General features: G+C 38.4%; 1 protein-coding gene across 4 annotated transcripts in view; it reads right to left on the bottom strand.

The window, feature by feature from the left end:
- macrod1 (mono-ADP ribosylhydrolase 1) overlaps positions 1 to 13,999 on the bottom strand; it is a 188,455-nt gene that overhangs the window by 173,454 nt on the left and 1,002 nt on the right. For all 4 annotated transcript variants that reach the window (XM_015037864.1, XM_015037071.1, XM_015038656.1 and 1 more), the window contains exons 2-3: positions 13,341 to 13,439; positions 11,568 to 11,675 (exon numbers count right to left, since the gene is read on the bottom strand). In XM_015037864.1, the coding sequence (XP_014893350.1) occupies positions 11,568 to 11,675; positions 13,341 to 13,439 (207 nt within the window). The remainder of the gene's footprint in view (positions 1 to 11,567; positions 11,676 to 13,340; positions 13,440 to 13,999) is intronic.

Genomic DNA, 13,999 nt, shown 5'->3' with positions numbered 1-13,999 from the left:
AGTTTTTAAAAACGGGACTCAAAGTAAACAACAGCAACATCTCTGAGCATCATTCATTTTTCTGTGATATTAAGGATTTCGTGTCCAATATTCAATTAAATGGAAAACTCTACAAAAGACTGACTTTATAAGAACTACAGTAATCATAAGACAAGTAAAAATAATCATAACATATTTGAACAAATTTCATAAAACGTGATAAAAAAAACATGTGCTACTAGTGTTAATTCAGATGTGAGCAGAGCTTTACACCTGACATCTTATTCTATTGTAATCAAATCACAGTTGCCAACTTAAGATGAAAATAAATATTTATTTAGATATTATAACAACTTAGACTGAAATCAGTGACTAATTATTTTGGCCATACAAAATCCTTGATTAGCATAATTATGTAGCTTATAGCTGCAGTATGTGACAGTATGTAATATTTACAAAAATATGATTTTACCTATTTGTTCAAACTATCACCGTGTTGTGACACTACAACATGAGACACATAATCTCTCCGCCTCCTTCCGTCTGAAGAAATGCACGCTCCTGGTCAAAAACAACCAAATTAGAACCAGGAGGAGTGTCTTTGTGCTGTCAATCAACCTTGTGTACACGCTGCTTAATGTGATAATGGTGGAGCAACTACTTCCCGTTCCAGGAAAACTGCTTATCCGCCGTTATTGGTAACCTTAGCATTCACGACAGGCTCTGCCTCCGTTGTCTCCTACTTATTCGAGATTTAGTTAAAAAGGTCCAGAAGGGCAAGAGAGGCATCCATCTCCTCAGAGACGCTCTCCATCATATTCCTGTCCACCTACGATGATCTGTCAGGGAGTTCTGGGTCTGTTCTCCTAGTTAGACATGCCCAGAAAACCTCTAAGCCAAGGGGTCAGGAGGGACTCTTGATCAGACATGTGAACCATCTTAGCTCATTCCTTTTGACGCAGAGGAGCAGGTTCTCTACTCTCCAGCAATAATGGTTGTCGAAGCTTCTCACCTCATTTCTAAGGTTGAATTGACTGCTGCGCTGCCAAGCCCGTATGATGTCATATCAAACATCAATACCTGTCATCTAGGGTCCATCTGGCCAATAAAGGAAGCTGATGAAATCAGTTTCTTTCCAGGATCTTGTTTTTTCCATCACAACCAATATCTTTTGACCATATAGGAGGGTTGGAATCTAGAAAATCCAATAAATTCATAGCTGAACCCAACGGCTCTTCATTCACCGTGATCGACCAGAGCAGAACTTTTATTATTGCAGATGAGGCTCCAACCCCTTTATGCATCTTACCATCGGTCATGAACAAAACATTATGATATTTTTAACTCATCTTGAGATAAAGATTCACAAACCTGAGCAAACTATTGACTCTTTAGAAGAAACAGTGGCCTCAAACTTGGAGCAAAAAGAAAAAAAAAATCATAAAACATTACTTTGGCCTTTTTTCAGTTGCTGCTACATTTCAATAGAGGAATGCATCTCAGCTACCAACTAAGCTCTTTGAAGCATCTTGGAGGGCAAACAACTCACAATCAATGTGATTGTTTGGCTCACAGTAGTTTGGGGAAATTCAGTAGATAAAGTATGGACCTTTGGCTGCAGATCCCAGGACATGGACTATAGTTTGTTTTTGTTTTTTGTGGGGGGGGGGGTTTCTCAGAAACAAAGAAAAACAGTCAGTTTTTCTGTAGGTTAGATTGATGAGTGCCTTTTAAAATGTCTTGATCGGATGCATGTGTTGCTGAGAATGTCACCACCACTAGTCCACCACACCCACACACACACACACACACACACACACACACACACACACACACACACACACACACACTGCTCTGTCCAACAGCAACTAAATAAGCTTAAGATAAATAAGGAGAAGCTTTTTTTCTCTGCCAGGAACAAAAGAGACTTTACAGGTGCTGCCTATGGAGTTACATGCACTTGTTGTTGGTTCACTGCAGTAGTCTTCAGTTCCCACAGGGATTATTGAAAAAAAATCGCCACCTCACCTCCTTTGCCAATGGGAGCCTGGATGATAATGTGCTTCAAAGACCCTGATTTTCTAATATCTCTGCTTGACAGAGTGCAATAAGATCTCCTTTTAACACTATTTTTTAGGTTGTTATGCAATTCTCAAGGAATCATTTCTGAACTCCAGTCAGTTTGAGTATGTGGTTGCAAAAAACAACTTTTAAAAATTACTTTTATATGCAAATACTAATATAACCATAAATATTCTGAGAACCCCTTAAACACATTGACATAAAGACAGCTGGTTTGAGTCATAGTTTGTCATTTCCTGGAAAAAACAAGGATCAAAATCATAATCAACAAGCAGACCATGAAATGTAAAATCTCACAAAAAATAATGCCTGGCCCAATAATTTATCCAATAAATACATTCAGAACTACTGATGCAATACAAATTTGCCTGGTGGAAAAAAAAAACAATTTCCGCCTCACGTTAATCATTCTCCTATTAATCAGAAAACAAAAGCAAATCTAGGAATCAGCTCAACACTCATTTCACACCTTTATGCTTTTTTCTCTTTCACCTTTTATTAGATTTTGCATATCACAATATAGTTTATAGACCTAAAGAAACCTGGTGGCATTTTTATGTGACGAACTAGACAGTAACCCAGCAAATGCGTCCTATTTCAGTGGATAGTAGAAAGAAGGAAGAGTCAATTGTGTTGCAAGGCTTTGTTGACAGAACATCATATTTCCTCTGAAACTGAATTTGCATCAGCAATGCCAATTTGCCTCCGTAAGAGCTTTTGTATACAAGCATTTGACAGGCGTGTTGTAAGAAGCTAAGCTGCCCATTAGCAACTGCTCCACAAAACACCCAGTCAGCTCTTTGGGGCTACTGCTATAGGAACTGGAGCTAAGAAGGAGCAGTAACTACAGCAGGGAAAAACACTGCAGGTCACCAGGGATGTGTAACCTGTTCTGCTTCAGAAGAGCAGCATATGAGCTAACTTTACCTTTCAAGTAAACAACACAACTCTGGCTTAATTAAATTTTACAGATGTTAAAAGCCCGGCCGAGCGCGCCACCACAAACACACAAGGCGCTGATAATTTTAGCACCTGTTCTAAGGCGTCCTAGAAGCCCGTGGTTTTCCTCTGCAAAAAGCAAAGTCGGAGTGACATTTTGCATCTTGTAATATGAGCTCGTCCTAAGAGGAGCTGACAAGCGCTCTAGGGTGGATATATGGTAACTGCAGCAAACACGGAGACGGAGAACATACGCTGCAGGGCCTGCGAGACCTCAGCTGCAGGAGCAGTCTCTGTTCTGGGATTTCCAACAGATCCTTAGACCCCTGTTACTACTAGTGAGGCAGGGTGGATCACAACAAGCAGCCTCCCCTGAGTGAAACCTTAGATAATTGACTTGGTGACAAACTGCCAGTGCCTGAAATACAGTCTTGAAAACATTCATTACTGAGGCAAGGAAAAAAATACTACATCTGGCTACAGCTTGATTACCCTCTGAAAACGGCTACATGTGGATACTTTAAACAAACAGATTAACAGCTTAAACAAAGAAATTTGGTGATTTTCAGAATAAAAGACTTAATCCTTGACCTGATGCTTGAAAATCCCACACGAAGTGGTTATCCACCCAACATTACCACTGCATGTCCAGTTTTAATCCAGCAAACAAAGTAACTCTAGTGCAGGTGAACTCTAAGAACTTATTTTATTCTCACAAAGAGAGATTGAGGCCAAGCAGTTGTGAAAGTAGGACCATCTGCCAGGCCGGTTTCTGGCGCTAAGAATTGCGATAAGCCCCAGTGACAAAGCCAGCTAAGAATCAGTGAAGCCTTCCAAAATGAGTGTGACGCTGTGCTGCTGTAGAGTAATGCTCTCATAAGACGCTCTACCTGCAGAGCCAAGGGTTTGTAGGTTTTATCCTCTTAAAAAAAGCTGGAGAAAAAAAATCACCAAACAGGATCAAAGAGCACATCCTCCCCTCCAGCTGTTCTGGTAGATGTCCTGCTGCTCGAGTCCATTTATTCATGGCTTCCCAACAGTCCGATACCTTCAAAACTGATAAACACGAAACCCTCTACAGCTCCTGGTCATCATCCAGCATAGAACTCATAGGAATTAATAAAATATCCTCCACCAAGAGATTTATATTTAATCACCCAAGTAAAAAAAAAAAAAAAAAAAACAGTAGGATTCAAATATTAATGCTCATCCCATTGAAATCTCCATCTACCCATCATATATATTATTAAGAATTGAGTGCATACTGACAGATTTTCTAAATCATTAAATCTAAAAGATATTCTACTCTCCTTTTTAAACAAAATAACTCTTGAAATATCTACATTTTCTTCTAAGTGCTAATCTATGAAGTTTTAATTCAGTCCAGGCTATTTATACATCACCACTTCACAACAGATGTAATCTAAAGAGACTTTTGAAGACAAACGGGTCCAATTTATTTGCAATTACAGTGTTAAGTTTTTGTTCAAGGAAGCACAATGTGACTTGCTGCCAACTTTACAGAACAGCCAACTTAAACTTTTTCAAGTAAAATACACTTTGGTCAAAGAAAATGTTAACTACCCCATCAAATAGTTTACTGGTCCCTATTTTATTGCATCATGTGGGAGTGCAGACAGAGACATGTAAGAAAGCTTGAACTGGTACACAGTATTTCTAATTAAAAACATAATCAGTCAATCACAAATACATTAAAAACAACCAATCAAAATCAGATTCTTCAAGAAAAAAATGTATAAAAGCAAACTAAAGGGTAAGAAAGAACATCATATGGATATGAACATTTGAATTTGCAAGTTTAGGAATATTTAGTGCATATGATACTACATTGTTTTGTTTTTTTTCCCTCATTTTACAATTTTAGGCCATGTAGAAAAACTTCATATTGCATCAATAAAACTGCTGCAGTCCTGCCAGCAGAAAACAGACTCTGTGATTTGAATGGAAGTCAATGTGACTTCGGGGCTCTTTGGGGTAGTAAAAGCTTAAAATCAAGCACAACAATGAGTTTATGTTATCAAACATCATAGCACGTGTCAAGAAAAGTACATGTCAGCTGACTGTTGATTCAGACACATTTTATTTTATTCATAGTAGTGTCTAAAGCAACAGTTCAGTGGTAGATGTTGAATGCTGTTGTCCAGTTCAAAACGGAAATCTGCCCCTGTAACTTGTAGAGTTATGAAATTTCCCCACCACTTCCATAACTGTAAATGCATTTTGCATGTGGCAGGTGAAATATTCCCGCATGGACTCAAGTTTTAATCTCCCATCTTAGAAAGAAACTCACCAATACAGAGAGAGCACTTTACCCTACACAATACCTGATAAAGGTTTACTGTAAGGATGAATTGTTGGGTCATTTGTGACGATTTGCTATGGTAACTGTCCTCTTTCCACCGTATTATGTTTGCTATTAAAGAATGTTTGGTGATCTGAAATACATGAGCATTAAACTAAAGCAAAAACAAATCATTCTGGCTGATAAAATATACCATGATAATTTTTTATGAACTGCAAACTGTCTGCGACCGACTAACTCGATGTCTTTAGGAGAATTTCAGGGTTAGATATTGCGCCCTCCTGTCCTTCTGCTGCATTACTTTCTGACTCTTACTGTCCATCAGCATACCAGCGCTGCCACCCGTCCGTCCATCTCTGTTTTCAAGGTTTCTTATCAGCAAGGGAGGTTTCAGCACAGTCCAGAAGACACTCCAGCTCCCATCCTGTCTGTCACCTGCCGTCCGACTCTAATCTTGTATCTCTCAGCTGTTGCCACGCTGAGAGGGTTTCCAGTGCCAACCAACAGCTTTATCTCCGACCAGCAGAGGAGAGACCCTATCTCCTGCCCACACATACAGTACATATGACAGCACACCTGTGCCGAAAAAAAAAAAAAAGACAACTTCAACGGACAAAACCCGAAAAGCACACGTGTGGACAGATCTGCACACAAACACAGAGGTAAGACGTAAAGTTCTAGATAAACTCAGGAAACATTCAAACAGACTCTAAAGTGTAACCGTGACAAGTGCTCTAAAGACTGAGATAGGACCAAAATATTATTTATCACTTGACAGTGCATGGCTTAATTTTAAGGACAGATTTTTATAGTCTGGCTTGAAAGATTTATCAGCGTACTCTGGTGCTGCTTGCTGAATAAAAAGAGGACAGTGAGTTTCAGAGAGGAGGCACTTTATCCGTTTTAAACCATTTTCAATTACACTGCAGCTTTGCTTTTCTGCAGAGAAAACTTGACCGAATCAAAGTTGACCATAAAGCATAAGTGAAGAACAGGATCTTTGTAGGTGAAAATGCAACTCGGGAGAGCCAAGCAAATTTGCATTTAATCAGTCTGAAAAAAGGTTTTAATGCAGAGTTAGTTGGAAAGACGTGAAGTGAGTGTAAGCACGCACACACTCGCTCTAAGAACTCATTTCTCCAACGACATTTCATTGTGCAATCCATCTTAATCAGCGAGCCCATCAGAGACAATATATCCTCCCCTCCATCTCCATCTCCATCTCCAGACGGAGTGATTGAGGGGTGTAAAGAGGAGGATGTTTCTGCCCACTGTCTCCTCCCACCCAAACGTCCCCTCCACCCTCCTTACCAGGACAGCTCTTAAGTGCTTGTGGGTTTTTATGTTTGTAGTGTTTTATAGGAGTGGGCTGAAGCCAGGGGCTGTAAAAGTGTGGAATGAGGTAGGGGGTGGATGGAGGGAGGACAGGGGGGCGGAGGAGATAGGAGGAGGAGCTGAGAGTTACTGTAAATCCGATCTTTATAGAGAGAGACGCAAACGACAAACAGGAGGAGAGGAGGTCCATTTCAATCATTTGAAGGAGGAGGTCGAAATTCTATCCAAATCTTGCATTTTAAAATGTAAAGTAGCCATCAGGTTGTTTTAAATCATATTGCAATCAAAAACATACGTAGACAGATGCAGAAGACCTAATCAAGATATGGAATAACCAATGGTTCAGTTTAGTAGTAATGCTTTCTTAACTCTATTGGGAAAAATGTCTGCCCTTTTCTGCAAATGGAAGCCTGAAAGCTTATGTTTAGCCTGCAGCCGGCGGTTCACTTTACAGATAGATGCTGTAACACGGAGCGTTTTCCCAGCGTCTACTTACATTGTGATTAAATAAAGAAAAAAAAACATCTCCAACAGCCAACTTTACATGCCTTTTAACTATAAAACACAGCTGATTGACAGCATCCAGCAACAGGTGGAAGAGGGGGTGTCTGTCCTCTGTACAGCTGGAGCAAATCCCAGCATAGTCTCTTTGTAGTCAGAGAGAGGTTTTTATCTTTAACAAGTGTTTAAACCAAACACTTGGATACAAAAATGGTTGTGGTATCAAAATGCTACACTTTTTTAAACTATAAAAAAAAAATAGTCTGTGTTATGCTTCCTCTGTTACTTTCTTGATTTTTGGTGCGCCTTTAGTCTGAATCAGATTGCATCCATGTATTTATTACCGTCTCTGTATCTGTGTGTCAACTTCTCTCTACCAGCAGGGCCTGGAAGCCTCCTTTTCCCAACCTTCCCACCAGTCTGTCAGTATTACATATAATTGGCCACAGTTGGCTTCAACTGAACGCTTGCCACCTTAGGGGCTAAATGATGCTTCAAGGCCTTTCTGAGCAGCCAAAGAAAATCCACAACACTCCCCTCCACATGTCAAAAACCAAAGGCGCCGTCTTGGAGGATGTTCAAGCGAGAGTTTTGCTGTTAAGATTTGCAAAAATACTAACTCCATCTCCACGCGATGCCGCCTCTCAATTCAATGTCATCTTACCTAAAGTGCGACTGTCACCCAAAGCCTCTTAGTCAACCAGTTAGTCACTGTGGAAAAAGGTCGCCCTCGTAGCCAACAAAGCATCCACATACAAAGTCAGCTGGACAGCCAATCAGTCAGACAGAAAAGGATGTTCAGACTCTCCTGCCCAAAGCCCTTTTCAGGCTAACCTGTACCTGCTTGTTGCCATGGCAATGCAGAGCGAGATTTAAATACAAGCCTGTGACCTCTCCCCGTCTCTCTTATCTTCTTCTTTCCTCTCTCCCCGACTCCTCTCTGGGTTTTCTCAGCCGGAGAGAGCGCCGGCTCTCACGCTTCTGCTCTCAGTCATCACTCCTCCGGTGTTGTGGAGATTTTTTTGCGGCTTCCTGCTCTCACCTTGTTTCGTCCTCTCTGCAAAACGGCGCTTTACTAGCCGTTTCGTCTTGTTAATTCCATGCAACTCTGCATCCTGCGACTCTGTTAAAAACCCTGTAAAAAAAAGTACAACCCAATACAAACTCGCCTCCCCAGACACACGCAGACTGTTACTTTTTGTGTAAACACTCATAATTACCTAAATATTTGTAGGCAGAGTCACAAGTACACACAAACAAAAAACCAATAACTCCGCAAACGGGAGTCAACGATCAAAATGTTTATTAGATGCTGGCACAGCATCCGTCTGCTGACAGTCAGCTGCCAATAAAAAGCTATCATTTGAAGCTGAAGGCTCATCATCAGGCATTGTTTAGACTGGTCTGCCCTTCTCTCCCCCCATACAACTACTGTGCAAATACACAGATCCAATTTCCCCCAAATACTAAAAGTACCTCCTGGAATAATAAACCAGAGTTTGGCTCCATCTAATGGTTATCGGTGTGGATTTAATCCCACTTTCAGGCCTCCTGAAACCAAAGCTACTGAGAGGTAATAAATATTGCAGCTGAAATGAACGATTGCAACACCAACACATGAGGATTTCAATAACATTGAATATTCTGCCATCTTAAATTCTGAATGTGCTTCCATTCATAAAGGTTTAAAGTCATATCCTGTTTAAAGAGACAAATATTCCTCAATCTGGACTTTTTTTTTTACCAGAAAGTTGCAGTAAAACAATTTAGACATTGACAACAGTTTTATTGTTCCTATGCACTGAAGCTTCTCATATCCTCAAATTTTAGATTCAGTTTGTTTCTTAGGTTCCTGCACAGTTTGTCCATCTATAAGTTCCAGCCTTTTTAAAATATGAAATACTTAAGTTTACTAAGACGTTACAGTGTACTTACACAGATTTTAAATGTGGAACCTGCAAAAACCAGAAAGCAGAGGGATGGAAGGAAACAAGGAAGAAAAAAGGGAGGACAAAAGTGGGGAACTAATGAATGAAACAGAAAAAGAAAGCACACAAGGAAGGAAAGTCATGACAAGGGCAGAAATAAAAGAAGGGAAGAATCAAAGAAGGAAGAAATGAAGGAAACAAGGGAGGAAGCAAGGAAGGAAGTTTTATAAAATGGGGTAGGGAATGAAGCTAAGAGGTGAGAAAAGTGATTTTCAAAAACTAAAGCAAAGGCCAGTCATGCATAATGACTGGATTACAGATAAATGAAAACAGATAATGTCAGTTTTGTTCTCTTCATTAGCAGCTTAAAGGTCAAACATCATCATATTTTAGATGATGATATTTGACCTAAAATCCTTGCAACTATAAAGCATACATAAATCAGCACTGGCCTTTCCATTGATTTTCAAAGACAAGACCTTCATGGAGGAAACTAAGCACACTCCATAAATTACCAATTTTCTGCCTCAATTTAATAAACTCAAGTCATTGTGAAGGACTTTAGATTTAATGTACTTTACAACATTTCTTTAATTCACTGAGGCTTGTAGACATTAGTTTCTGCATATTCACCCTAAAGTACAGCTTTTCAATCAGACTGGAACCTGGACTTTATCTGGATCTCTGAAACAGATTGATCTTTTTCATTTTCAGTTATTTTATCACAGATTCACTGCTGTGTTTGGGATCCTTGTACTTTTTCATCACCACATTTGGTCCAAGCTTGACAGATGGCCTCACATTTGACTTCGGATCCTATAAATCAAGCTAAAAAACACCATCAGTCCAGCAGTGTTCGTGCTGTGCCATCCAGCCAAAAGTTAATATTTCGGTGTCATCTGTCCAAGCGACAGTTCCAGAACTTTTGCAGTTCATTCAGAGGCAACTTACAAACTTAAATTGTTCATCTACATGGAAACTTTTTTTTTTCCTAACTGTAAATTTAGAAACCTAAGGAAGAAAAACATTTTGGTGTCAGCAAATTTGTGTCACCAGCATTGACTTTGTTTCTCATCAACCCCAAGCCGGTTGCAACAAAAGTGTTAAGAGATCAACTTCATACAATCAGCTCTGCCAAAAAAGATGCGACCGCTGTGTTGGTTTGTTATGATGAAGAGAAAACTAAGACGAAAAGCGAAGCTTTTAATTTACCGGTAGATGTACGTTCCTACCCTTATCTATGGGCAAACTTTTGTCCTTCTGTTGTTTTTAACGGACAGCTTTTTCCTCTGTGGCTTTTAACACACACACACACACACAAAACTAGATGATCTCTTTGCTATGCACACAGAATGCTTTTCATCCAACTAATTAATATCATCACTGCCACGTCCTTGTTTATTTGCACGTCTCATTTGTCCTCTAAAAACTGGCTCCAAAGAACTTTGCTTAAAAGTGTGTGCTCTGACGCAGGCTTTAGAAGTTTAATGTTGTATTTTGACCACAGCAAGGATTTGCTCAAGAAGGAGGAACCTGTGACAATTTGGGAAAAGAAGGTGCGTGTCTCTTTCTACCTTAGGATTTCAAAGTATGTTCAAGTCTAATCAATGTGTCTCAATCTTTTTTTTTTTTTTTTCAAATCAGTCTCTTCAAACATCTTTCCCTTTGAGAATTCATGAAAACCCTCCACGAGCTTCCGTTTATCAATCTACTTCTTCAAAACTTTTAAGATATTGGAAAAGATAAAATATGCGGTACTTTTTATTGAACATTCAGAAGAAGCAGAAGATGAGATTTCCACTTCTCATCAAAATCTGATCTGTGCAGTGGAGGCAGAAATGGTTTATCTTATTGGTCATATATTCTTAACTCAAATTAGTTTTTTGTTGATGTTTTATGGGCTACTAGGTACATAAATTTCCCCCGGGATAAATAAAATCTACCTATATCTTTTTCACTGGTGTGAAATTTAAGCTTCTACTGTTCATTCCAAGCTAAAAAGTCCCTTGTCATATTTATATTGAAATTCTTTTGCATTTTTTACCAGCCCTACACAGCAGTTCTGTTGTTCTCACTTTCTTCAGTGGGGTACTCAAATTAGTTGAAAGAATATCTTGAACACCATTGCAGATAATCACTTGAAAGCCTGTGGCTGTTCTACCAACATACTGAAAATACATTATGCACATAATTACAGCTCAGACGCCGCTCACAGATGTTTCCTGCAAAATTTATGCATACGCCCATAAACGCACAGCCAGGCTAAATACTGCTGGAACCTTTTAAATTCATAATGCCTTTTATATTTCTCCCTTTTGTGTTTTTCAAAATGTTAAATTCTTGTACTTTTTGGGAAACAAAAAAGGAAAGGAAAAAAAAAAGGATTTTATTTTATGATGCAAGAAAATGATCATTTTTCATGTAGGGTGGCTGAAATTGTGCACAGACTTGTCTAAAACAAAACAGAACAACACCCATACCTGCATTGACAATGGCATCTATCTCCAGCTTGGTGATGTCACCACTGTACACGGAAATCTTCTGGTCTAACCTTTCATTCCTCAGGTAGCGACTCGGCTTAGAGGCACCTGAGGACGGGAGCAAACACAGCAGGGCTCAGCTTGGTTTGCAACAGAAATCTCGGTAACACTTTATTTGAAGGGGGGTGAATAAGACTGTCATGACACCGTCATAAACATGACATAACACCTGTCATGAACATGAATAAGCCTTCATGAATATTTATGACTGTTGTCATAAAGCGTCATTCGGTAAATTATGACACTTTTAATACAAAGTTGACATTCAAAATGTCTTTGTTATGACAACTTGACATTAACCAAGAAATTATTACTGTTTAAACTTTATCTTTAATAACATAAAGATACCTAATTTTTAATGTGCTGTCAGTAATACTTTTATAACAAATTTATATCAGTAATGATTTCTTGGTTAATGTCAAGTTGTCATAACAAAGACATTTTGAATAATGTCAACTTTGTATTAAAAGTGTCATAATTTACCCAATGACGCTTTATGAGAACAGTCATAAATATTCATGAAGGCTTATTCATGTTCATGACAGGCGTTTATGACAGTGTCATGTCAGTCTTATTCACCCCCCTTCAAATAAAGTGTTACCGAAATCTCTATGAAGAACAGGGATCAGCAGACGGGTAACTGCGACACTGGAAGCATATGAGCTCCCTCTAGTGGTACCTTCAATTTTTGTCATGCAGTTTACAGATTTATCACTTATTTAAATATGAGGTTTATTACAGCCACATGCAAGATTGGCTCTGTCACAAAGCCCTAGGCTGTTCACAGTCGCTTAGGACAATTTATCACCAGAGAAGGAAGACAAATCAATTCTGAAACAAGTAGAGGAAGGAACCCGCGTGGCTTAAAATGAGACATTTAATCAGTCATGTTCAAAATGTCTTCTTTTTACATTCTTATTTTGGCCACAATAGTTCTGATCTTCACAAAGTGAGAACACAAGGCCTTCCATGCTGTAAAGTAACTAATTATATTTATTCCAGTTACATTCTACTTGAATAACTTCAAGTATTCTAGAAGTCATTTTACTCTCTGTACTTTTTACTTCTACTTGAGTGATATTTTGAAGTAAACTTACTTTTACCCGAGTATAATTTCCAATTACTCTTTGCATTCCTTGTTCATGTGTGTGATGTCATACTTCTATCATGTTCAAAATAAAAAAATAAAAACTGATGTGCAAAAGTGGGATTTGGTGTTTCCTTTGCCAGATTTTGATATTTATATTTTGTAATTATGTAATTTATGTTTTACTATTATTTTTATTTTATTTTATTGTAGTAAATATCATAATTGGCACATCATTTTACATTTTTGTTCATGATCAGTTAGAGCTTGAGAACCCTTTTTAGCAAATTAATTTTTACTCCTACTGAAGTATTTTTTAATTTTACATTTTATTTCTACGCAATTAAAAGCATGTTGGATTACAATTTTTATCTACCCATCTCTGAACAGCATTAAATCACATGCCCATCTAAGTATGGTCCTCTGCTAAGAATGTAATTTTTTTTTTTAGGAATAAGCACTTTAATCAACTTAAAGATTTGTTTGCTTATGTATACTTTTGGTTTTTAAAGAAGGTTGTTACAGTATTTTTATAATTTTATGCTGTAATAAAAGTTGTTTCTAATTTGTGAAAAGAATTTCATCTTCACCACTCTGAGTGATGCAGATGTTGACAGATGTCTGACCTGCTGTGGGAGTCCACACTGGGATGTCATCCAGTGGCACCGAGCCAGAGGTTCTGTAGTAGCCGCGCCTGTCCTTCACAGACAGAGACAGCAGGAAATCTAGGGAGAAGAAAAAGAAAGGGGCACTTATAATCTAACAAGAAATCTTCCTAACCTCCTTTAACAGTTCCATATTATTTTATATTATATTATTATTATTATTAACTTCTGTGTGCTTTGCTGAGATTTTAGGTGTTAGACCAACATGAAGTAGTGCATAGTTCTGAGAATAAAATAATGAACAGCTTTTACAAGGCTTTATAAATTACAATCTGAACATTTCTGCTGCTTTTACTCTGTTACCTCAAGTTACTCTACTGTCCAACTTTGCATAATCTACTGTTATTGTTGCCATTAATTTCATATCTACTCTGTTTCTTAATTTCCCCATAAAGTCACACCTGAGCTAATGATTCCAACAACTTCTTGTTCCCTTCCTGCAGATGCTGCACTTGACAAGGTTTTGCATAAATTGGGATAGGTGCTTTTGTAAGGTGCCCTGAGAAGACTTTTGTTGTGAACTGGTGACACACATTTTTAAATGGAATCAAATTGATTATATCTAGGGGCTGAATGCAAATGTATGCCACACCTTTCAGTACAATATGCTTAATTATACT

Source organism: Poecilia latipinna, unplaced genomic scaffold (assembly GCF_001443285.1).
Source record: "Poecilia latipinna isolate Pla-1442-1.1 unplaced genomic scaffold, P_latipinna-1.0 Scaffold0, whole genome shotgun sequence".
NCBI lineage: Eukaryota > Metazoa > Chordata > Actinopteri > Cyprinodontiformes > Poeciliidae > Poecilia > Poecilia latipinna.
This window is presented reverse-complemented; position numbering and strand designations above follow the sequence as displayed.